At 45.5% G+C, this 24,335-nt stretch overlaps 2 protein-coding genes across 5 annotated transcripts; one reads left to right on the top strand and one right to left on the bottom strand.

The window, feature by feature from the left end:
- The first annotated feature begins 11,598 nt into the window (after window positions 1-11,598).
- On the top strand, window positions 11,599-18,754 carry LOC117849668 (caffeoylshikimate esterase). 2 transcript variants are annotated; one of them, XM_034731303.2, is made up of 8 exons: window positions 11,599-11,856; window positions 11,951-12,044; window positions 12,925-12,957; window positions 17,094-17,240; window positions 17,414-17,544; window positions 17,649-17,786; window positions 17,980-18,078; window positions 18,178-18,754. In XM_034731303.2, the coding sequence occupies exons 1-8, from the start codon at window positions 11,836-11,838 to the stop codon at window positions 18,592-18,594; spliced, it is 1,080 nt and encodes a 359-aa protein (XP_034587194.1). In that variant the 5' UTR covers window positions 11,599-11,835; the 3' UTR covers window positions 18,595-18,754. The 2 variants fall into 2 exon arrangements, with proteins under 2 accessions (XP_034587194.1, XP_034587195.1); XM_034731304.2 differs by lacking the exon at window positions 11,951-12,044.
- On the bottom strand, window positions 17,788-23,419 carry LOC117849667 (putative F-box/kelch-repeat protein At3g17570). Of its 3 annotated transcripts, none has more exons than XR_011897824.1 (6): window positions 23,197-23,419; window positions 21,256-23,015; window positions 20,059-20,150; window positions 18,721-19,177; window positions 18,468-18,583; window positions 17,788-18,397 (listed from the first exon to the last, which is right to left on the bottom strand). XR_011897824.1 is itself a non-coding variant. In XM_072292820.1 (3 exons), the coding sequence occupies exons 2-3, from the start codon at window positions 22,373-22,375 to the stop codon at window positions 20,080-20,082; spliced, it is 1,191 nt and encodes a 396-aa protein (XP_072148921.1). In that variant the 5' UTR covers window positions 22,376-23,015; window positions 23,197-23,417; the 3' UTR covers window positions 19,785-20,079. The 3 variants fall into 3 exon arrangements, 1 of the variants encoding a protein (XP_072148921.1); XR_011897825.1 differs by having other exon boundaries at window positions 18,721-18,957; XM_072292820.1 differs by lacking the exons at window positions 17,788-18,397; window positions 18,468-18,583; window positions 18,721-19,177 and having other exon boundaries at window positions 19,785-20,150; window positions 23,197-23,417.
- Window positions 23,420-24,335: the final 916 nt, after the last annotated feature.

Raw genomic sequence — 24,335 nt, 5'->3', positions numbered from 1 at the left:
ATGCCATGGACACATTGGCAATCCTAGTTGGCGTGCCACATCGGATGATTTGGCAAACATGTAAGAATCTTTCTTTTTTGATGGCAAATATGAAGAAGTATCCGCAAAAATGGCAAACGGGGAGATGACATCCGTAAGGATGACAAATAGTTAAATATCTCTCTAAAAGTTAGTGTTGGCTTTTCAGAAGTAAAAAAACACCAGCAGTTTTTTAGAAAAGCTCAAAAGTTACGGCAAACAAATAGATCCTAGGGTGATGCATCAGCTTTTTGCCTTTTGGTGGGCTCTGCTCGGACAGTTCGGGGGTGTGTGGCGCTGTTGGACTGCTGGTTGGCTCCGCTCAGCCCTATTTGTCCGCATCTGCAAATTAGTTGGCATTTAAGTGATTTGCGTGTCCACGTAGGCAAAATCAAGAGTTAATCCTCCTTAGAGACTGAATTAATCCAATTTCAGTAGGATGAGGGAGTAAATTAAGTCAATATTTTGGTAGGTGTGGGATGGACAAAGTGAATAGGTGAGGAGAGTAAAACGGACTTTTTCCTAAAAATAAGAAGATAGGAATTTGCGTTTTCTTATAGAGCACATGAAATTGATAGTAGGGTTAGAGAAATTGAGCATGGAAAAAGATAAGGCAGATAAAATAATGGTTAGATATTCAAAACCTAAGTCATACATGAACACTATGGCTAAAGTTCGTGGGACAAAAGCAAATGCATGAATTGTACTACTATTTTTTATGATGATTATTTCTTGAAATTGTGCCTTTTTCAGGCAATCGTTGTTATCCATGAATTAAATTATAATATGAGTGTTGGTAACGTTTATTGAGGGTCGACATTTCTCCGTTGCAACGCACATGCATAATTACTATTCCATCCATTCCAAATTGTAGGTTGTTTGGTGCAGCTCACCGGCATCAAGCTTCGGCGGTCCTCCAGCGAAGCTTCGGTGAGATTGAGGGGCTTCAATGGTGGGGGAACCTTGGAAGCTCCTCCATGGCTTGGAGTGGAAGAGAGAGAGTGTGTGGGGGGGTGAATGAGAGGGGGGGAGAGAGAGAGAGTTGGGAGAGGCTCTGGTCGGGCTGGGAGCGCGGACTAACGTGTGGGGTCCGTGGGGGTGACGTGGCGCAAAAATCTGCGCATGTGACACGCACCACGATGTGCTAGCGGACCGTCCGCGTGTGAGGGGTGGACTGTCCGCGGGTGACGTGGAAAAGGAGTTGACTGAGTCGTGCATGACCGAGTCAAGGTGCTGACGTGTAACGGCGAACCGTCTGGCCTATAGGGGCGGACCGTCCGCAGATCAAAAAATGACCTCAAGTTTTTTTAAAAACTAATCTTTGATTAATACTTAATGATGCATATGATGACATGATTAACTTAAATGAGTTTAAGGCTGTTACAAATCCCCCCCTTTGAAGAAATCTCGTCCCGAGATTTCACTAAGGACCTAACCTAGGGCAGACCGCCCGGCCAAAAATGGCGGACCGTTCGGGGTTCAAGTAGCAAAATTGTGGCGGAATCGCCCAACTTAAACTGGTTTAAATGCGCCTAATCGCTGTCGGAACAACAATTATCCGAAACGCACTTAAAACAGTATAAGTCCGGTAGTCCGTAGAGTGTCCCTAGGACTCCTCGAAAGATCCACGTCATGTCTCATAGCCATAAACCAAGATCGCTTCCACGATGGGAAAGCATCAACATATATTACATTTTTACATACATACAGGGGTACGAATTATTACGGAACATAGTTTGAAATAAACTTAACAGTGCAGGTCAGAGAGATTCTAGGAGTTTAAAACATAAACTGGTCCAGGTGAGAGATGAACATTTAAGTTTTTCTTCTGAGGGTATTGTGAGACTCGTAACAATACCCTAGTTTTTGGGGGCTTCCTCCTCTGCGGACTCCTGCGGTGCTTCTGAAACAGCCACAAGGGATAACCCTGAGTACGGGGTACTCAGCAAGGCTTACCCAACTAACCAATATAATAGTTTTTCTGGAACTACATGATAGTTGTTTAGTGTACTGGCTGACTCACCTTTTGCCAAAAGAGCTTACTAAAAAGTGAGACCTTAGCTTTATCTTTTAACTCAATTAAGTTATTACCTAACCAATCTAAATGATGACAAAAAGATACTCTTGCAAGCAGTGAGAAATTAAGTCATACAACAAATTAATATTGGAAAGATATTGCATTCATGAGGTTATACTACGATGCTCAACAGTGATCAAGTGCATTCATAACCGAGAATTGCGGCGATCCGGATCAATTTACATCCTACAGGAGAGCACCCTGATCACCAGCTATGTACGACTGTCCGGGTCGTACGTAACGACCTTTCGATTAGCAAACCCAAGGATTGGGAATAAGACTACCCGAACCCAGGGACGCACCCCCACATGGGATCCCACGTCTGGCCTGAACTCCATGTGAGTTTCAGGCTACGCCCCTGCCAATCTCCAGCACGTCAAGCACGGGTACGAAACATTCCCGATCAGAGAGTCTACTAACCTACCGGGCTTTACTGGTCCCATACCCAGTAAGCAATCAGATGTCAATCACTTGATCAAAGGTTAAGACAACGATCGGGCCTTAATCAAATTAAACCGGCAGACAGAATTAACATCTCTAGCTTCTGTCGGCTTTTCAAATTTCCAAGCTACCTTTCCATAATTAGCATGTATGACCCAACATTTTATCTTAAGGTTCGGTAACTAAGTTACTTTAAGCATCTAAGCATTTCTAAACTTGGGTTACTTACTAAATGCTTGAACAAGTGGCAAAGATGTCCTTAAAACAAGGTATGATTATGCACAAAAATGGGTTTCAAACAACTCCTAGACTTAATGCATTCAAATAGAAATTAACCAATAATTGGACACATGAAATAATAATTCCAAAGTAGATAGGTATAAATGCATCGGGGCTTGCCTTGATCTATAAAAATGTTAGTACTATCTGACGGATTGGCTTCACAGGGGATCAATTCAACGATCTCCTCAAACTCCGAAGATCCTTCTGATAATTGCAAGAATTCCTCTTCAGGGGCTTCGGTGTCTACGATATAGCATATGCATGGGTTAGTGATGCAACTTTTTGAATACAAGACTATACAACTTTTCTTCATGATAAAGTTGCAAGCCAACAAGTGACTACACAATTTATCATGATAAAGTTGCAAGCCAACACACAAAAATCCGAAAAGATTAACCCACCATTTTTATTTTCTTTACTACTCCTACCTTAGGATTTTTCTTTTATTTTTTGGAAAATATGATAATTATTTTCTAGTCTCAAAACCTAATTTCCTATGGATTAATAATAATTTGTGAACATGAAAACATTATTCCATATTTTATGCATTTAATAAAGGTTAAGTATTTATTTAAATACCTTAATGAAAAGGCATTAAACAAATACCTAAGTTTTTATTATTTTTCCTAGGGTATAAGAATTTTAATGCATAAAGGAAAATAAAACAATCCTAACAAAATTGGTTTCACTAATTTTGGACACTCCTAGAAATTTCTGTGATGTAAAAGGTGATACACGAATTTAATCTATTATTCTAACAAAAGAAAATCTAATTTTTATCCCAAAACCCCCGGCCCAACTTTTTTTCACTCGCCCCCTCTCTACCCTCTCTCACTCGCGCTGGGCCCGCGACTCGGGTCCACTTCCTCCTCCTAATCCTTTTACCCGCCGGCCACTCCTCTTCTGCTGGGCCCACTGGGCCGATTTTCTTCCCCTCCTCCTTTCCTATTCCGGTGCCGGCCCAACTGCCCAACTCCCTTTTTCTTTCTTTTCCTCGGCACCCGGCCTGCCACACCAGCCCATCGGCCTGCTGGACCCCGGCCCACCACGCTTCTGCTGCGCCCGGCCGGTCTCTCCTCTTCCCCTTCTGACGTGCGGGCCCCCCGACACCAGCGCCTTCTTCCTCCTCGCGCCAAAACCGAGCGCGGCAAGGGGCGACGCGACTCGCCGGTCGGCGCCCCACCGGCGACGGGGCTAGGCTGGGGAAGCATCCCCAAGCCACAACGCACCTGTGGGCGGCGGCGGCTCCCCGGGAGATGGCCGGAGCTACCCTCTCCACGGCGGCGGGCGGCGTGACCGACGGCCGGCCGTGGCCAAGCACGGCGATGGCGTAACTCACCTCCCAACTATCCTTACAGCTTCCTAGTACCCCAAGAGCTTACCTACGGCTGACCACAAGGAAGGAAAACAACGGCAAGGTGAAGCTCACCGTGAGCAGGAGGTCCGGCGGCGGCGGACGGAAACGGCGGTGGTTAAGGGCTCGCCGGCGGAGAAGCTGGACAACAAGTTGACATGGCTGTTGGTAAGGTGTAAGCGGAGGTGTGGATGGAAGGAATCGACGGATGAGGCGTTGTGGCGGTGGAAATTTTGGCTGGCGGCTAGAGCAAGCTTGCGGTGGTAAAAATGGTGGCGCGGTGAAACAGACGAGCGCGGCGGCGGGAGGAGTAATTATAAGAAAGATTCACCGCGCGCATGGGTGACACCATGGCCTAGCGGTAGGCTGGCGTGGTGAAGAGGTGGCCTTAGGTGTTGAGCTAGCGGACGGACGAGCGGCCGGCGGTGACACGTCCCTGCTCTGCTTCTGCCCCCCCTCCTTTTTCTGTCACCCGAAGTTCACACCTTAACCATGGTCGATTTTGAATCCGATGGTGCCAAAGTCCCTTAGGCAAACTTGGAGATAATCTTAAGCCCTTTGATTTATATTTAAACTTCTTCCTGTGATAAACATCCCAAAGTGGCCCATTTTGAATTCCTTTCTCGGTCCAACTGAAATGCCCTAAAATTTTTGGATTCAGTTCGACAGTCACTGTACATGGCCATTTACCCTTCTTTTAATTCATTTTCAGTGGCCCAACCTCATTCTTCTTAGTCCAACTACTAACCATTCATGCTCTACAACTATCAGAGATCCCATTTTGGTCATAAAAACCTATACCTCTTGCACTACATTTCTCCAAATCTTGCTCCAAACACAGGCACTTGCTGCTGTTTCACACTTAGAGAAAAAGATAGTTTCAGCAGCTAGGCCGAACGTGGCAAAGTGCTGACTTTGGACCTCAATTTGAATTTGATCCCTTTACTGTTCTTGACCAACAACACTCTATTATACTTGTCCAAAGTTCATACTTCATTGCTGTGTAGTTTTTTTTACCCACTTATTTGGAAAATTTGGCAGAAATCAATTTCCAAGTTGGGTACTTGCACTGTTTTCTGAAATTCTATTTTCGGACAGTGAATAGTACCTTTCTGATTTGATTTTTCAATTGCATTTCTTGAGAGTTTTAAAACTAGGATTAGTCTCCAATCTTAATTCCTGGAGTTTTAAACACTCTCAAGCCTTCTTTTCATATTTTTGCCAAATTTTCCGAATTTAGATTCAAAAATTCAAATTTTGGTCAAATTTGACTTGAATTTAACTTTTAGTCAATTTCTTCTCTTTTTTTTCCACAATACATCTTTAACCTTTCTTGGTCATCTTTCATTATTGAAACACCAGGTGTTACAGCCTCTCCCCCTTAACAGAATCTCGTCCCGAGATTTCCGATGTTAAACTCTCAGTTTGGAAAGGAAACTGCCTCAGACAAAACATTTTTCTCTTTTCTGTATAGAGAAGGTAGGGTGGCTGCTCTGTGCTTAGCTGTTTATCTGATTTCGACAGTGTTAAGTGTTAAACACCTTTTACTAAAGCACTTGGAAAACAAATAAAAATTAATTTTATATAAGAACTCAACTTTAGGCCAATATGAAAGTTATAGAATATTTCAAAACAAACAACTTTTGTTATTACCACTTCTTTTGATTTTGAGAAGAGGAAGTTCAAAATTGAAGTTATGCATGTTAAATTCACATAATTGTTGTTTATTGTTAAAAATTCAGACTTGTGAAGAAACCCCAATTTTTTCTTTACAACTATGCCTTATTTTATTCTATTTAAATACTAGATACTATTTAGTGGTTTTAAAATATTTTTACCAAATTTTTTAGAGATGTTTGCTTATGCCAAAAATTCATTTAAAGTTCAAATTTAGCTGTTTTGTTTTGTCAATTTCATAAAAACCATAGCAGCTCTTCAATTGATTTTTGTGGAATTTGAATATTTGCGATTTTATCTTTCCAACAAGTATTTTTGGAGAATCTTTGGACACCGGTAGCTAGGTCGTTTAAGGGTCAAAGTTGGCACGTTGTATTTCTTGGTCGGGCCTACTCATCAGACCACCTTCTCCCTCCTTGTCGAGCTCCTCCGCCGCCCATTCTACCGCTCCAAGAACTCTCTGCGCGCCACCCCTCCTCGTCGCCAGACCCTGCTGGTGAGGCTCTCGTGCCCCGTGTGCCACCCCTCTCCCTCCCCAAGCCGTGCCCCTTCTTTCTCCCTACCGCTGGCCAAGGGCCATGGCCGGTCGTGCCTGTTTGTTACCGTGCGCGTGATCTGTTAGGCGTGAGGGACTTGTGTAGAGAAGATGAGAGAAGTATAGGGGGGTATGGGAGAAATCTAGGGACCTTTGCGCGATTAAACTGTAGATCTGGGGGCTAGTTCGCAAGTTGACCTCGGTTTTGTTTATTTTTCCTAGATCTAAAAGCTGAGAACTTTGAAAGGGCATAGAAAAATGTAGAAAAATGGGGAAAATGTGATTCTTATTTTGATAGATTTCTGGTGATGTCTAGTTTCTTCCAAAAATACTCATATGCATATTTCTAATCTGTGTTTAGCACTAGATTTTATTTGGTGTTTAAGCCTTTAAATGCTTGGTAAATCACAAACAAATGGTAAAATAACAAAACTACCTCTGTTAGCTTTGTCACACTGAGCTTGTGCTAGGAAAAACATTTTTAACCCTAGTTTAGATGTTTTACACACTATTTTAGATTTATCTTTGAAATCTACTGAAAGATTTTACTTTTTGCATAAGTAATAGAATATGTCAGAGAAAAATATGAAACCAACTCTGTTAGATCACCCATGAAACATGCTTGCTAGGAAAAGTAAAGTTCACTGGATGAAACATGATGAAACGTGTTCTCCTTTTTATGCAAATTTAAATACTAGAAAAATATGGAAAATAGATCTTCATCACCAAAAACAAATTCTCTGTAGATTTTGAGATAAAAATAGTTAAGTGCTTTCAACCATAGGATCTTGGTGTAATTTTAAATTTTTTTGTCGAAGTCCAGTGAGCTCCAAATTTTTACAGTAACTTAGTAATGACATGCTTGAGTTCCTGTTGAATTTTCAGTGTCATACCTCACTGTTTGCATGCTGAAACGAAATTTGGAAGTTAAACCCGATTAAATGAATAAAAGAACATTAAGTAGTAGTAAGGGTAAAATGGTAATGTTGGAAGAGGTACAACAAAACTTTCGGAAATAGGAGAACCTTCCGATCTAAAGTTAATAAACTTGTTGTATGTGTACACAGTCACCATCAAACTAGAACTAAGTGTCTAAATCGCGAAAATGCACTAAACCGTGAAGAAAGATAGTACAGGTGCTTGTCTAGATAAGTTTGGTCTTGAGTTAGCTATGCTTTGTAATAATATATTAAATGCCATTCAGACCATGAAAGGTGGAATTATTGAATTATTGCATATGCATCTCGTGTAGAAGCTAACCTCGTGGATGGAACGTACGAGCTTGGCCTAGAACATGAAGAAAGACACTCTCTCGCTGAGCTGAACGTGATCGAGATGAACCAAGGCCCGGACCAAAGTTCGGAAGAGCCCAAGGCTAACTTAGATCAAGAAGGCAAGCCCCGGAGCATAACCCTAGTTTCTAAAATTATGCACTACTTATACTAGTTATGTTTGTGCGTTAAGTTTATAGGAGTTGCTTGAAACCCTAGTTGCATGATCCTAGGTACCTATGTACTGAATACTAGTATGTTAAGGCGAGTAGTTGCAATGCTAAATAGGGACACGGTAAAAGTCGAGTGATTTCCTGTCACTCGCGAGCTATAGGAGAAGCTTGATTTCTTATGTTGCAACCATAAGGATTGACGAGCGGGGCTGGGCTATATGTTCTTTTTGGTGGATGTTGGATTGCCCCGCCTATCTAGTGGAAAACTGCTTAGGTCGAGGTGTGTTAGAACAATGGTCAAGTGTTTGAAAGTACTAATCTCATACCTAGTATGGGATGGAAAAGCCTAGTACCTGATTGAACCGACGTGGACCTTTACCTCACTCTCTTTGGAACTGAGTTCCCAAGAGGCCTCATGTGGGTACAAGTGCAGCCTCGGTACGGCATCATTCCAGGACCGTTGGGGCATTGTATGCCAAGGGAAGTGGGCTCTGGACAAACATCCTGAATTGATGGGGAGAGCTGATATATGTGAACCCGGCACGACAGTAGCATATATCGTGGGGTTAGGTTCACCTTGCAAGGTTAAGAAACTCGATTCGAATCGTCTACCTCTCACAGTTTGAGACTACTTGACTGTGCTTCTGCACTGAGTAAGAAGTGGAACAAAGGATGATTATTTAATACTGATGCTTGAATTAATTGCTTATTCACCATGCTTGTTTAGAATAGGTGCTTACCTAGAATTGTTAATCAACTAGAACCTAATGCTAAAACCTGAAAATAAGGACATACTTTAGATGCTTTTGGCAAAACAAACCACTTAGCCAAAAGCCTTGCATGTCTAGAAGTCGGTGGAGTAGTTACCACCTGACGGGTAAGTCTTGTTGAGTATTAGTATACTCAGCCTTGCTTGTGGCTTTACTTTCAGGTAACTTAGATGTTGAGGAGTTTGCTGCTTGTGTAACTTGGCCGACCCAGCTACCTTCGGGTTGGACGATCGAGTGGGACCCATCCTCGGACGGTGAGGATCACGGTTATTGATATCATGGTTGGCTTCACCGTGATATTTTGTCTCGACGTGTAGTTGTTATCATTTTTCCGCTGCTTTGAAACTCTGAACGTTTTACTTATGAACTTTTGAACAATGGATGTGTAATAACTTAATTTGGATCTATGCTTTAAGTACTGAAATATTGTAATCTCTGTACTCGCCTTCGTGTGAGATGCTTTTCGTTCGATCCGAAACAAGTGGTTTATCAGGTATAACCCGACGGACTGCCGAATTGACTTGATTAAAGTGTGGTTCGCATATCAGGCGACATTGAGAACACTTTAACCGGGTTAATTTGGGTGGTTCCGCTACAAGATGTCACCATGTACACATAAAGCCCATATCTAGTAGAGAAAACCATCTTTGGAGTTCCTCTCGGATTTTTAGCTCTGGCGGCAAAGCTATGCTGTGCTAGAGGTGGGTGATGGGATCCCACACGACAGCCTCAAGCTTCCTCCGGTTGAAGAGAAGGGCAAGGCCGTGGCGACATCCGAAGAAGAACAAAACCTCACAGGGGTGATTCGGGAAGAAGAAGCGCGTGGGTGGGATGCGGTCGGGGGCGGCCAGCGTGGGGGCGAAGACGGGTATGGGCCTATCTTCGTTGTGGAAGTCCACGGAGAAGAATCCCAGCATCGGACGTTTCCGGTGGTAGGCCCGGAAGCGGCGAAGGAACTGGGGGTCGGAAAGGAGGCGGCGCTAGCACTTACAGACGAGGGAGGCGCGGGGAAGCAACGACAAGAGCGGCAGGAGGCGAAGCAGGATCTCTAGGAGGAGGTCGTCGTTGTCCGCCAAGAACGCCGGTGCCGGCGAGGCGCGGGGCTCGCCCATCCGATCGGCGGATGCGGGTGGCCTGCTCCGATTCGAGGAAAGACCAGCGATGGGGCGGCTGGGATTAGCTACTAGTACACTGTGCATCCACGAGAAAAGTATACCAGTAAAACTCTCGGACCTTTAGCGTTGGAGGAAACACCCACTCGCCGCCACCGTTAGAGCTGAGGAAGTCGGCAGCAGCGGCCCCGCGCGGGCGGGCGCCCTTATGAAGCCGCCGATCACCTAACGCATTGTCGTGTTGGGGAGGGGAGGAAGCCCAGAAGAGATAGGTCTCACCGGCGAGTGGCGAGCTAGGTCTCATTTGGGGAAGGGTCGAAGGAAGGGGAAGGGTGGCAGCGCAGCGCAGTGCGTGGAGCAGACTGCCAGTCTCCCTCTTTCTTCAGCCGTGGGCCCACTTGTCAGAACAGGAAGCGGAAAAATTGGACCTCAAAGTAGTGTTGGTGTGTGTGCATGGATGGACATTCAGCCCAAAACTTGGTGATTTCTTTGGGCTTCTAGCAGAGTTACTAATAATTTCCGAGCCCTAAAGCTGAAGGATATTTGTCTCAAAACAGAGGTAAAGGATATCAACAAGTCAAAGGCAAACACAACTACAATTAAATCCTAAGCCATAATTTTCGCAACACATCATGGATCCCATATACACCACATTTTGCTGCCTCATTTGAAATTATTCAAAAGCTTAACATTATTCTAATATCCAAAATTATTTGAATTTCTATTATAAACTTAATGCTTAAAATCGAGAGTATAGCGGCTACGTCTTTCACCCATAAGAATGGTTGCATCATATGGAATCCCTCATTTTAGTAAAAATAAGATGTATGTGAAAAGTACTGAGTAAATTGGATCATTGTTTCCTAAACTTTTCTAATGCTTAACGATAGGGGCGGAGCCAAGGGGGTTTAGGGGGGCTTGGCCCCCTATGCTTTATGCACCTCATTAGATCATATACATTTTCACCTTGTATTTGAGATAAAAATCTTGATTTAACCCCTCTAACTAACAATTTTGCTACACTTTGAACCCCCCCCCCCCCTCTTAAGGAAGAGGTGGAGGTGACCGTGGTGAACGCTCCCGTGTCGATCCCCAGCAAAACCCAAGCACAGAAACGTGATGGACTGATGGAGGGTGGATCTTGGGCGCTTGAGCTCTCTCCCACTTTTCTACTTGTTCCTGGATCCTGAGCTTGGGGAGAGGTGGAGAATGGGAGAGGGAAGTATGGGATGGAGTGAGAGGAGATGAATCTTAGTTGAGGGGTCTTATTGAGGTGGTTTCCTGTGTTAATATGAAAAATAGACTATGCGTGGGTTCAAGGGACAAACACACTATGCTAGAAGATATTAACAGAAATAATTTAGAGGTCACCTCTTTTTTTAATATAGTGGCAGCTCCGCAGCATGTTTGTTTAAAAAAAAAAGGCCGTTTCAAAAAAAAAAGAACAGTTTTACGACATTAACAAAAACAATGCCATATTTGATTGTACGAAGAACGACCTTTGTACAATCTCGTCTCCCAAATCTTCTCCATAAGTAATCACCGGTTTGGCCAGCAATACTGCGGTTTTGGCATTCATTTCCCTATATAACAAGGGTCTCAAGAATACTTGTAGTTCTACAACTCGTAGACGACTTTAGTTTATTTTTCCCAGTCTTAGCTCCTCTACAACTTCTTTCTGCACTGCACATACACACACTTTATAGAATACATTAATCAAGGGCAAGATATGGTCATCATGTTACTCCTTAATTCTTGTGCCCAACTCTAAAAACAACAAGCATTATGAATCGGATGTAGCACCAAAATAAACAAAGATACTCCTCATCTGATCTGTATCAACCATAAACTATACTACCTGCTGTCCAACACCCCGAGGTGGAATTGAAAAAGATCCTCCAGATCGGCAAGACTGTACAGACGTGCTGCGCCTCCTCCCACTCCCACACGACTCCCGTCTTCCTCGACGACCAAGCAACCAGCATCCGGCTGCTCGTAGCTGCGCGTGCTTGTGTTCTCTGTAACGTTGCTCCCTCTACGGATTTTTTTCTCCTCCTCCTGTCTCCTGATTCGAGAAAATCTCTTTGCTTCTTCGTGCGTGTGATAGAGCAACCATATCTAGAAGATGGACATAGAGTACCATGAGGTGAGCAGTTCGTCGAGTTCCAAGAAAGATGTTTGCCTTTTCTGCTTGGGTCAGTTTCGACGAACTTTGTAATCGATTATGGCGGTCGATGCAGGAGTATGTGAGCAATCCGAGTGGCGTGCCGCTCTTCACGTGCCGGTGGCTGCCAGCGTCCTCCTCGCCCAAGGCGCTCGTCTTCCTCTGCCATGGTAGGAGCTCTTTGTAGCCACCGGCACAAACTCTTTCTCTGTCTCATAAGTGTGATTTCTAAGACTTTTGTCACTCTCTTAATGTAATATAATCAGTAGGGGCTTACCCCTACTGTTTCATTGCTAGGAAAGCGCCTTTAGGATCGGATCAAATAACCGGTACTAAAAGGGTATTAAAAAAACAAATCCCACCGGCTTAAGCCCGAGCCGCACCCTGCCCGAGACCGAGCTCGGACTGCCGTCACACCCCTCCGCCCCTCCACTCTCGGCCGCGCCCGCTGTCGTGGCCCTGCAACCCGCGCCGCTGAACCTCACCTTGCGCGCCGCCGCGTCACCTCGCCCTACTGCTGCTCCTCACTACCGGTGAGGGGCGAGCGGAGGGGGGAGGGGAGGGGAGGCAGAGGAGGTGCCAGCCAACCTCGAGAGTGAGAAGTGGAGGGAGGGAGGGAGGGAGGCGGCGGCCATCGCCAGGGAGGGAGGGGTTGGCCGCCGTCACCAGGGGGAGCTGAGAGTAAAGGGGAGAGGGAGAGGGCTGAGAGGAGAGGGAGAGGGTAAGGGAGAGAGGAGGGGGTCGGGAAGATAAGGTTAGGAGCTCCACCCGGTACTAAAGGCCCTCAGGCACATTAGTAATGAATGACCTTTAGTACCGCGTGGAGCTCCCAACCAGTACTAAAGGGGATCACGGGGGCTCCTAGAGAACTAGGCGTTAGACTCGGTACTAATGCTAGTACTGAGTCAAAAAATAACCGGTATTAAGAGCTAGGACTAATGCTCAGTTTTTCAGTAGCGTTTCATAAAAAAACAAACTCAACCCGTTCTAAGCTTTGAATTTTTCTCATTTGAAGATATTGACTTTTCCCCCTTCTTCTTCGATCTTCAGGTTACGGTGCGGAGTGCAGCGAGTTCATGAGAGGTACGGTACTCCCGGGCTTTCGTGCTCGCGCTATCCCTCTTGTTCTTTCCTTTAATTTTCGACCTGGAAATTATTTGAAGACGGGCGTAGATGTAAAAAAGCTAAATGATGTTTCAGTTTCAGTCACTTGTTATTTTTGTTTATCTTACGTCAACCATGACTTCACATTCGTGCATATCTATCAGAAATTTAATTAGGCTTCGCGCTGTAGTTAAAAGAAGTAAAATGCAGAACCTCACAAGATATTGATTGCAAGAGAGGAGTGGTTGGCATAAAAGAGAGAGGCATGGGGAGCTGTTAATTACCACAGAAGAATAAAGCCACTTTGTGTTCTTAGGTGAATTCTAAAGTAGAAGAGATTGCCTTATTTTCGAATGTGAAACTATGAATGCTAGATGACTAGATGCATTGCTCTGATGAAGTAGAACTATTCCATGTGTTTTTATACCAGCCGCTACGGTTCTATGGCCAGGCTTCTATTAAAGCAGCTGTTTTCTGGTCTGTTGAATTGAATTTACCCATGCATATTTCTGGAAGCATGTGCACCCAACCCATCACCCATATTTTCTAGAGATACCTTGAGAAGGCAATACCTGGTTGAGAAGCACAGTTAAGGTTACTTAGTTCGTTAACATTGCCCTAAATTTGGTGTTAATACCTTGCTTGGTAGATTATGATTTAGAGAAGTTTTCGCAGGAATTTGAATTTCATGTCCGTCATATTTGCTCTTATGTGTATACGATTTCATTTTTTTAATTAAGGAAATTATCTGATCTTGAACATTCGCAAGTGTCTACGATCATAAAGAAATAAATTCGACCATATAATCAGAAGATACATGAGTACTTAGACTCCACTCCTTAAAATGAGAAATAAGGAAAACAAGAAAGAAAGAGACTAAGAGCCTGTTTGGTTTCTCCTGCTTATGCATAAGCAACTTAAAAATAAGCAAATAAGTTGCTTATGAACCAATCAGTCTTGCTTATAGAGTTATAGAGTTGCGTATGGGGTTGCTTCTTATAAGCAAATAAGTAACACAAGAGCTGCTTATTTTGCTTATGAGATGCTCTTTACCCCCCTACCCTCATTTACTCCCCCTTTCTCTCTCCCCCTTTCTCTCTCCCCCCGTCCGCACTCTCTCCCCCAGATCCGCGCACCGGACCGCCGCTCGCGCCCCACCGCCGCCACCGGCCTCGGCGCGCCGCTCCCGCCGCGGCCCGGCGCCGCCGCCGGCCTCCGCGTGCCGCTCCCGCCGCGGCCCGCCGCTCTCGGCCCGGCGCCGCCGCCGGCCTCCGCACGCCGCTCCTGCCCCGGACTGCCGCTCCCGCCCCGCCGCCGGCGGCGGCCTCCGCGCGCCACTCCCGCCCCGGCCCGCTTCTTCTAGCGCCAAGGGCCAGGAGCTGGGTAATTTTTAGGGGTAGAGGAAAATGGGATGGCAGGGGCAAATATGTCAATAGCAGTCTCATTTAATGCATATAAGCAACCTAAACCAAACACCTAGAGCTAAAAATAAGCAACTACAATAAGCAACTTTAAGTTGCTTATAATAAGCAATTGAAACCAAATAGGCCCTAAGAAAGAAAACTAGAAAGACTAAGGGCCTGTTTGGTTTGAGTGCTTATTATAACAACTTAAAGTTGCTTATTTGAAGTTGCTTATTTTTAGCTAGGCTGTTTGGATACCCTTGCTTATGAGCATTGAATGAGATGGACATTGTCATATTTGCTCCTTTGTTGCTACCCCTCCAATTTGCCTCCCACCCTTCTTCTTCCTGCACACGCCCGATCCCGGCGTTCCAGGTCCCTGTGCGCGGCGAGCTAGGGGTCGGCGGCGCCGAAGAGCGCCCAGCGGAGCGCGGGGTGGCAGGCGGCGGGCGCGCGGCGCGCGGCACGGAGGCGGGCGGCGGGCGGGCGGGAGCGGCGGCGGCGGGCGGGAGTGGCAACGGGCGGGCGGGAGCAGCGGTGGGCGGCGCGGAGGCGGGCAGCAGGCAGGCGGCCGGGAGCGGCGGCGGCGGGCGGCCAGGAGCGGCGACGGCGGGCTGGAGCGGCGGTGGGCGGCGCGGAGGCGGGCGAGCGGCGGGAGGGCTGGAGCGGCGGTGGGCGGCGTGGAGGCGGGCGAGCGGCGGGCGGGCTGGAGCGGCGGCGGCGGGCAGAAGCGGCGCCATGCCTGAGTGGTGATGGGAGAGAGGAGAGAGAGAAAGGGGTAGGGTGCATTGAATGAGGGTAGGAGGTGTAAAGTGCACCTTTTAGTCCCCATAAGCAATCATAAGCAACCCAAGAGTTGCTTATTTGCTTATGCAGAAGCAACTTTATAAGTAAGAGTGATTGGTTCATAAGCAACTTATTTGCTTATTTTGTACTCTTGCTTCAACTTTGCATCGAGCCTTGTGCAGCAACTAATCCTTCACATCTGCTATTTTCTTAGAAACTTTAAAAGTTAGATCATCATGCTTGACAACCCCTGCTTACTGATGCTCTATAGTCGTGTAGCAACTGCACTAAGTCAAATCTCTATCGTACGCACAGCATCCCTGCAAGTGCACTAAAACAAACCCGTGCACCGCCACCCCTCCAAGCTTGCAACAAACCCGTGCACCGCCACCCCTCCAAGCTGATCTAGCACCTCAAGAGGAACGTAACGTCGCGGCGGAGAGAGCCGCCTGCCCCGGTCGCCGCCAAGGCTCAACCACGGGAACCCGCCGGGAACCGCGAGCTGCACACAGATCCGGCGTCCCCGCGCGCAGATCTGGCCGCCCATGGAGTGGATCTGGTCGGGAGCCAACTGAACGCCGCCAGGACAAGTAGCAAGGATGGGGGGAGAAGAGGTTTGAGAGGAAAGGGAAGAGCGAGATGGCCCCGCCGCCACCTTCCCCGCTGCTGGCCAGACTTCTGGCGAGCAACTCTAGCGGCGGCGGAGGACGGACGAGGGAGAGAGGAAGGTTGAGACGGGGCCGGGGGAGCCACCCAGAGCGGACCGAATTCCTGCATACGATTTCATAATGCCACTTCACCTGTTCAAGGTTCAAACCATCTGTCTTAAGTTTAGACGAACTCTTTGGCAAAAGATAGTTAAAAATGAACCACAATTGGAAGATACTTTTGAGTCTTGATAAAGAAAGCTGATGATGGCAATGCAACACCTTTGAGGTGTTTACCTCTAAATTTTTTTCCAGTAGCCAGTCAGATCTCAAAGCTACGCAACAACAGAGTTGACAGTTACCTGAAAATGAGAGATACACCATCCATTATCTAAAAAATGATAATGAGATTGTAAGGATCTAGAAACTATTAACCGATGCTCGGGATACCATTTGGCAGTTAATAATGAGAGATGGTACTATAGCTTGACTTAAAAGGTTTTGTTGTTCTTGGTTTCATTTAGCTCAGAGAATTTCATAAGCAGGAACTGGGAGATGCTCGACCTTATTTTGAGTTGGAGGAGTTGCCATTGTTTGCTATAGCCCACAGATATCCAGAAACTTTGGTCCTGATTTGGCTTTGAGGTGTCTTGTACTCCTACCTATTACCTGCAAATCAAAAGCTAGTAGAAAGGTTTCATATTCGCAGATATGTAGTTTACAGTGTGCCACCGATTTAGTTTCGGTGTTAGGGCAATCCGTCCTGGAACTGGGCTAGATAAGGTTTTGCTTGGTCATAATTTTGATTTGGGACCTATATATCATATGCCAAAGTTTTCAATGCAATTCAGCTTCATGCTCAAAATAAAGATAAGGATATGCAATGTTCTGAATTTACAAGAATATATGACAGTATACGGGATTTTTTTAATTAAGATTTAAGAACTAAAAGTGAGCCTTGACAACACACAAATAATGGTGGTCAAGGCTCAGTATTTTTAGTTTTTATTACGTACATAATAGTATAATAAGAGTATAAAGCACTCAAATCCTTGTGTCGCAGGAATCTTTCATTTTGCATGCTGCTAGTTGCAGTTGCATGTATTGTTGATGAGAATAAGATCACTTGAATTGATGTCTTTTTCTCAAAAGTTATTTATGAACTGATGTATTGACCATTGAGCATCAATGTTCATGAATGTTGGTGTCTGGTTACTTGAAAAATGTGTGTTACCATGATCCCTTCTGTCTAATGGTGGGGAACACTGTTGCCTGGCAGAATGTGGGATCAAGATGGCCACAGCAGGGTATGGTGTGTTCGGGATCGATTATGAGGGCCACGGCAAGTCCATGGGTGCCAGATGCTACATCCAGAAGTTCGACAACCTTGTGACTGACTGCGACCAGTTCTTCAAATCCATCTGCGGTAAAAACATATTTCACTTTAATCGCTGCCAAGACCTTGTAATGCAACATATGATCTCTACATATATTTTGCTTGACTCAGAATAGCAACTTAGTTTCGTGTCTCACATTTTAATGTGTCCTCAAATTCTTATGGATATCAAAGTATTCATGGGTGGAGCCGTCGTTCTGCAGACATGGAGGATTACAGGAACAAAAGCCGGTTCCTGTACGGCGAGTCCATGGGTGGAGCTGTCGTTCTACTGTTGCATAGGAAGGATCCAGCATTCTGGGATGGAGCAGTCCTTGTGGCGCCAATGTGCAAGGTCTGTCCTAAGTCCTATGCTGCTATCCTTAGGCTCAATCCCCATGAATCTGAACTTGCTGCTTGGTTGCTCAAGTCAAGTGTGGACTGTTTGCGTGATTGCAGATATCAGAGAAGGTGAAACCGCACCCTCTTGTGGTCTCCTTCCTGACTAAGGTGGAGGAGATAATCCCAAAATGGAAGATCGTCCCGACCAAAGATATCATCAACTCCACATTCAAGGACCCCATCAAGCGTGAAAAGGTAACTAAAATCTTGGAGCAACTCTGTTGATGGCTGCAGTATGTATTTTGATGGTGTTTCACATGATCTTGTGTCATCTGAAGAAAACATGAATGTTATCTCATCAATAGTTTGTGGAAAACTATACTCACTCGAAACATATAGCAAGTTCAGACATTATCGCTGAATTAAGTTCTTCTGTAACCATGAGCAGGTCAGGAAGAACAAGCTCATCTACCAGGACAGGCCCCGGCTGAAGTCTGCGCTGGAGCTGCTCAGGACCAGCATGGATGTGGAAGATAATCTGTCAGAGGTCCTCTAACAACCTCTATCTGCTAGCAATATACACAATGTGTTAGCTTTCTCAATCCAGATTTTTATAATTTGTAATTTATGGATATGTTTCTGCCAGGTGAGGGTGCCATTTCTGGTCCTGCACGGCGAGGCCGACACGGTGACCGATCCGGAGGTCAGCCGCACCCTCTACGAGCGCTCAGCCAGCACCGACAAGACCATCAAGCTCTACCCAGGGATGTGGCACGGCCTCACCGCCGGTGAGCCTGACGAGAACGTGGAGCTGGTGTTCTCTGACATTCTCGCATGGCTCGACCAGCGCAGTCGCCATTGGAAACCTGAAGAACGGGTCAGAGCTCCACTAGAGCCCGAAAGCAAGCACCACCAAGAGGCGTCCAAGAAAATCACCTGTGCTACCAGCAGCAATGGTGCAGAGAGTCCGGTGCCCGTGTCACCACACGGCCAGCCTCAGTGTGGCTGCAGCTTCCTCTGCGGGCTCGGTGGCCAACCAAACCAGCACCAATCTAGGATGTAGATATTCAGAACAATCCACCCATCAGCTTAAAAGGTTTCGGTGACTAACGACATGATGATCATCGTGATTAACATGTACTCAAAAGGAACACTGGAAGTCAAGTCACAACGATGGCATTTGAGATACCTGAATTTCAAGTATTTCAGTCTTCCATAGTTGATACCCGAATTGGTGACTGAAAAATTCAGGTACCCAACTTTTTTTTTGGTCATCGGCCTTGGTCTTCTTGGGGGACAAGAGGCCAAGCTCGCTGATTATCTCGTCGCAGCACCGCAGAAGGCAGGTGATCCCCTTGCGGGTCCCTTCCTTGTTTGGTTTGCTTGCAGCTCCCTTTTTTTTTTCCCTCCATACCTTTTCTCCATCCTAAAGCATATTCCACATGGAACATGTAGGACATCATGGATCCACAGGTAGAACTGAGGTGGAAAAACACTGACAAGCAACACAATATACACCTATACGCATAGTAGAAGATTAATCCGCATCCATGGTTCAACCAGCACAACACTTCACAATGGGGCAACAATCATCTCATGTATGGTTTGACATTTCAGCTCTATCATCTCCACCACCAATCCCAAGCCTAAAAGAAACACAAATCCAACGAACCAACTAAAACCAAGGAAAGCCCAAACCTTAAGATCTATTCAGGTCAACCTTCCATCATATATTCTTGTGAATTCACAAAATTGCTGAATTTTATCAAAAGATTAGAAACAGGTAAATAAATCGAATCTATTGGCAATAACGAGAAAAGTATGCAGAACAATAATGGTCATACAGCCACAAATAACCTAGTAATGAAGGACATGTTTTGCACTAATGAGCCCATCACACAAAATAAAGTTATCCACAACTGCTCTGGAGAAATTTATTTCACTTATCCCAATGAAATTATTTCAAATAATCTCAAATTGAGAATCTTCAGTGAAAAATATGACCATAAATGCTTAGAAAGAAATAAAAATTAGCCTTGTGAAATATAAAACAAGCACCATTTAGCTCTAATCCAGTAAAAGTGCAAACATCACTTGCAGCGTGAATCTTTCACAAAAGTTTTAATGAGGCTACTGTTATTTCATAAGATATATGCAATCGCCTTTACAGATTTATGATTTAGTAGTAAGAACAATAGAGATACATATTATCTTGGAGAAGGTAGTGATCAATGAATAAAACAAAACAGCAAGTTGCAATGCCAATTGAGCTATTCATTTCCTATTAGGATGTTCACACTGGAAAAACAATAAAAGAAAGCACCACAGAATATTTTCATACATCAATGGCCAAGCAATGACCAAATAATTTGACTACTAAACACATTAAAATGCAGCCTGTTTACAACTGAAAGACAGTGATCTAAATTACAAAATAGGTGATGGATTTCCTAAACATTTTGAGCATATATTCAACCAAGATGGTGACAAGAGAACATACACATAGAAGAAGATAAATTTACATCACCTATTAATCAAACACCTCAGCTTACAAGATATATTGGGACAATGTATTGTTCAACATTTCAGCTCTACTATCTCCACCACCAATGCCCAAGCCTATGAGAAAAAAATGTCCAGTGAATCAATAGAATAGAAGTAAAGCCAAATTGATACAGTAGATCAAAGGTGTGATAATCAGATTCAGGTTACCCTTACTGTAATGTAACCATGTAAACTGAGAAAATTATTAGCTTTTATTATTATGTTATAAATGGGCAAGAAAAAGAGCCAAATCTAATGCCAAGTACACAGCAAATCACTGAGCAACAATAATCACCCGCCTAGTAATGAGCAACATGTTTAGATTCCTTAGACCAAGAGACAACATTGTTCTACCTATCCCAAATGAACCTTATAAAAATGAGTTAAAATTGAGAAACTTGAGTGAGAAAATAAAATGAGCACAGCCACTTAGATGCAGCATGTTATTTTTACTTCAAGTAAAATTTGGTCCTGTAGATGAAAACATTATTTAGTTCTAACCCAGTACAAGTGAACACATCACCTACAGAAGTATTAGTCCACAAGCTAACATTGATGCCATTGGCTCAGATTTTTTTACTTAATAACAAGATCAATATTCAATAGAGATAAACAATATCTTGCAAAAAAACATAATGAATTCCAAGTGTCCCAATCGAGCTACTTATTTAGTATACTGGATGGTTTAAGTTTACTTAAATCAAAGTATTGCCATTTTCTTAATGCTTTTGGAAGCTGATGCTGAAAGGCTGAAAGCAGGTGTTCAAGAAGCACCATTGAATATCTTTTGCATACATCAATAGCCCGGCAATAACAATAAGAAATTTCTACTAGGTTCATGTATTCAAGATTAACGACTGTATGAAAAATTACTTTGCCATGAGTTCACCAACTTGAGAAACAGATAATAAAATTAAAACGCATATGTTTAAACTGCTAGTCAACGCTTGAGCATATGAACAATATTTCAATTATCATATAGAAAAAATAGTTGGATTTGATTACTTCTGCAACTAGGGATGCAAGTTTGTCTTTTTGTAGGTCATTGGGTCGACACAAAACTCATTTGAGTGAACTAATCCAGACTTCAAAGCAAAGAAAGTGGGATAAAATCAACTAGCTAACTAACCACTACTAACCCATTTGCATTGCTACTTGCAACTGAAGACAAAGCTATTACCTGCTGTATAGAAACTTGTGTAGGGATAATAGGCTGTAAAACAATCACCGTCAAAAAGTTTTGTGAACTGCAATGACTCAAGCTGTATCATGTAGATGCCCATATTCGTACAAATAAAAAAGGCATTGCTATCCTCATCAAACCCCAAAATCGTTGCTGACCGTATCCTTATTGATGGACTTATGGAAAGGAGTTTGTCTAGTTCAACAGTTTTCAATGGCACCCATCTGCCAAAACCATCTGAGTTGGTCTTCCTCTCCCACAATTGGATGCCTAGTTTTGACACAGTTGCAAGACCAAGCTTGTTATCTTGTGTCCTCAAGGCCTGAAGGCCTGAATTGTTGGTAACATGTGCGTCCTCTGGCTTCTGAATTACAGATAGACTCTGGCCATCCAAATCAAACTCAAGGATGTCGCTAGTCCCCGATAGCATCCAGTAAATTTGATTCCCAACTAGGACGCCAGGCTGATGTAGAGACAAGCGTGGAATAGCTGTTGAGCAGACATTACCCCATTCACGAGACTCCGATTCATATAGGCAGGCGGTCGCAACCGAGCCGTGGAGCTCAGCATGATGCACCAGTACCAATTTGAAGGGGATCAGGCGGCAATCACCGTGCACGTGGCCGTCGCCGGAGGAGCTCAGCACGGCGCCTTTGTAGACGTGTCCTTGGTTGAACCCCGGCGGGAAAGGCACGCGGCGCCGGGTGCCGGTGACGGGGTTCCACACGACGGCCTCGAGCTGCGCGCGGTCGACGAGGAGGGCGAGACCGTGGCGGCATCCGAGGAAGCTCAGGTGGTCGCCGTCATCTTTCCGCGGCGCGGAGAAGCGCGCGGCGGGGATGCGATCGGGCCGGCGCAGCGTGGGCACGAACTCGATGTCGCCGTCCTCGTCAGCGAAGAAGCCGAGGAGGGGGGGCGCACGGTGGTGGGCACGGAAGCGGCGGAGGAAGGCGGGGTCGGAGAGGAGGCGGCGCCAGCGCTTGCAGACGAGTGAGGCGCGGGGGACGGAGGACGGGAGCGGCGGGAGGCGGAGGAAGATCTCCCGGTGGATGTCGTCGTTGTCCGGCAGAGGCGCTGGCTCCGGCTCCAGCGCCGGCGAGGTGGTACCCTCGCTCATGTGGACAGCGCCTGCTCTGCGGCGCTGAGTGAGTCCTGAGTTGGCCGGCTGGCCGGCGCGTCGGCGTCGAACGGCGGCGGCGACGGGCGAGGAATGCGGTGGACGTGGACTGCGAGCTGGCGTGTTGGGTTGGGCTCCAAAGTGTGAGGTTGATTTCCTCTTTTCTTTTTACATGATGAGACTGGTTTTTCTAGCCTCTCATGATCTTTTCTTCCGGACACAGCAGCAACCACTTCATGCTTTTATAGCTCTACTAGCACTATCAACTGAACAGGAAGTGTCAATATTTCACCAGCACACTAACCAAAACGAGCGGCAGTTTCAGATTGTACATCACTGAACATAGCTCCAATCCATTCCAGTAGATTAGAAAATTTCAGAACAGTCAGCAAAAGATTTAGGTACAAGTTGTAGAGCCAGGTAACATTTGTGTCCATATGTCCATTCCACAGCTCAGGGACAGAAAGCGGAAGATGACTAGATGACCATATTCCACACCTAAGCACAGCTCAGCTCCAGGGGTAACAGTGCAGTAGAAAACACTGACAAGTGAAACACGTGCATATATCAGAGGATAGATTTGCACCAATTGTTCAACCAACATTTCAGAGTATATCGTCTCCACCGCCAATTTCCAAGCCTGAAAGACAAACGTTAACAATAATCATATTCGGACAAATTATTCTTGTGCAAATTGCTAGCTTATATTTATAAGTTGGGCCTAGGTAAAAGAAACCAAATCAAACCCCAGTAATTATAGCAGGTAACACATGGATTCTTGAGCAGGAGAGCACCACCCACCCGTGGTCGCTATCACGTACCAAGGAGCAAGGAAGTCGCCGGTGTCGTGTGGCGAGATCCCTTCCGATGCCGCCGGTGGCCTAGCGCGTCGCCATATCAGGGGAGGTAGTCACCGCGGGAGCACGAAGATAACTTTCGAAGGTAGGTGGGTTGGGGTAGCCGGGTAGGGTCAAGGAGGAGGAGCCTTGTCGTCCGCCGTCGCCGGAGAAGAGTGGCCGATCGACAGCGGGTGGGAGAAGTGCGGCGGTTGTGAGTGCCAGGGGTGGGCCGTGGGCCGTGGGCGAGCCGCGAGGAGCTTCCCCATTGAGGGCCCATATGTCAGAGAGCATGAACGAATATCAATCGATCTGGCTCGTTTGGGCCTCAAGGATCTGCTTTCGCCTTAAAGTTTTGATATTAGAGCCTTTTTCGTCTGTTTTGGGCAGGGCCTCAAGCACCTGCTTCCAGGAAAAAGGCCCAATAATTCCACGCTCAAAGGGGAATTTCCAAAGGAATCTTTATTTATTTCAAGACGAAATATTGTTCCGGTCTCTGCACTGAAATTGTGCACTCAGCCAATACAGATCCAACAAAAGAAAGAGGAAAGAACTTTGCGCTCGCGGCGGTGACGAGTGGAGGCACATCGCATTCGAGTCGGAGATGGATCGTCTTCTTCCACTCCGGTCGCCCTGGTTACCATACGGCTGGTTGCCCCGCATCGAGAAATGGAAGTCTGCCTCATCGTTATCTGCAGGAGCATGATGCGAACCACGCATATTGAGAGACGGTGCGGTTGTGCTTGTCGTTGTCGACATGGAGAGATGGATCGCGTATGGACACGCTCAAGTGATGCTTCCTGTGGTTTTCCTTTTCTTTTGCACAGGGGGTGACTTCATTCAGGGATGGACCTCCCAGTCTCCCTGCCTCCCTGGTATGCTGCCTAGTTGCACAAAAAGCGTCGCCCGGCATAGGTGAGGGTGGTATGGTGACTTTTTATACGCGTATGACATGTTTAGTTACTTAATCTACATAATCAATACATTTTCAATAAGGTTACTTCCCATGTACTACTATGTATTCTCAGGAAAATATATAGTATCGGTAGTAACTTAGTCAAGATGGTACTAGTTTATTTGCTATGGTCATGTTTAGTTCGCTCCAAAATCCCAACTTTGGCACT

The sequence above is a fragment of the Setaria viridis genome, chromosome 3 (assembly GCF_005286985.2).
Source record: "Setaria viridis chromosome 3, Setaria_viridis_v4.0, whole genome shotgun sequence".
In the NCBI taxonomy this organism is placed as follows: Eukaryota; Viridiplantae; Streptophyta; class Magnoliopsida; order Poales; family Poaceae; genus Setaria; species Setaria viridis.
Note: the sequence above shows the minus strand (reverse complement) of the source record. Positions and strands in the feature narration are given on the sequence as shown.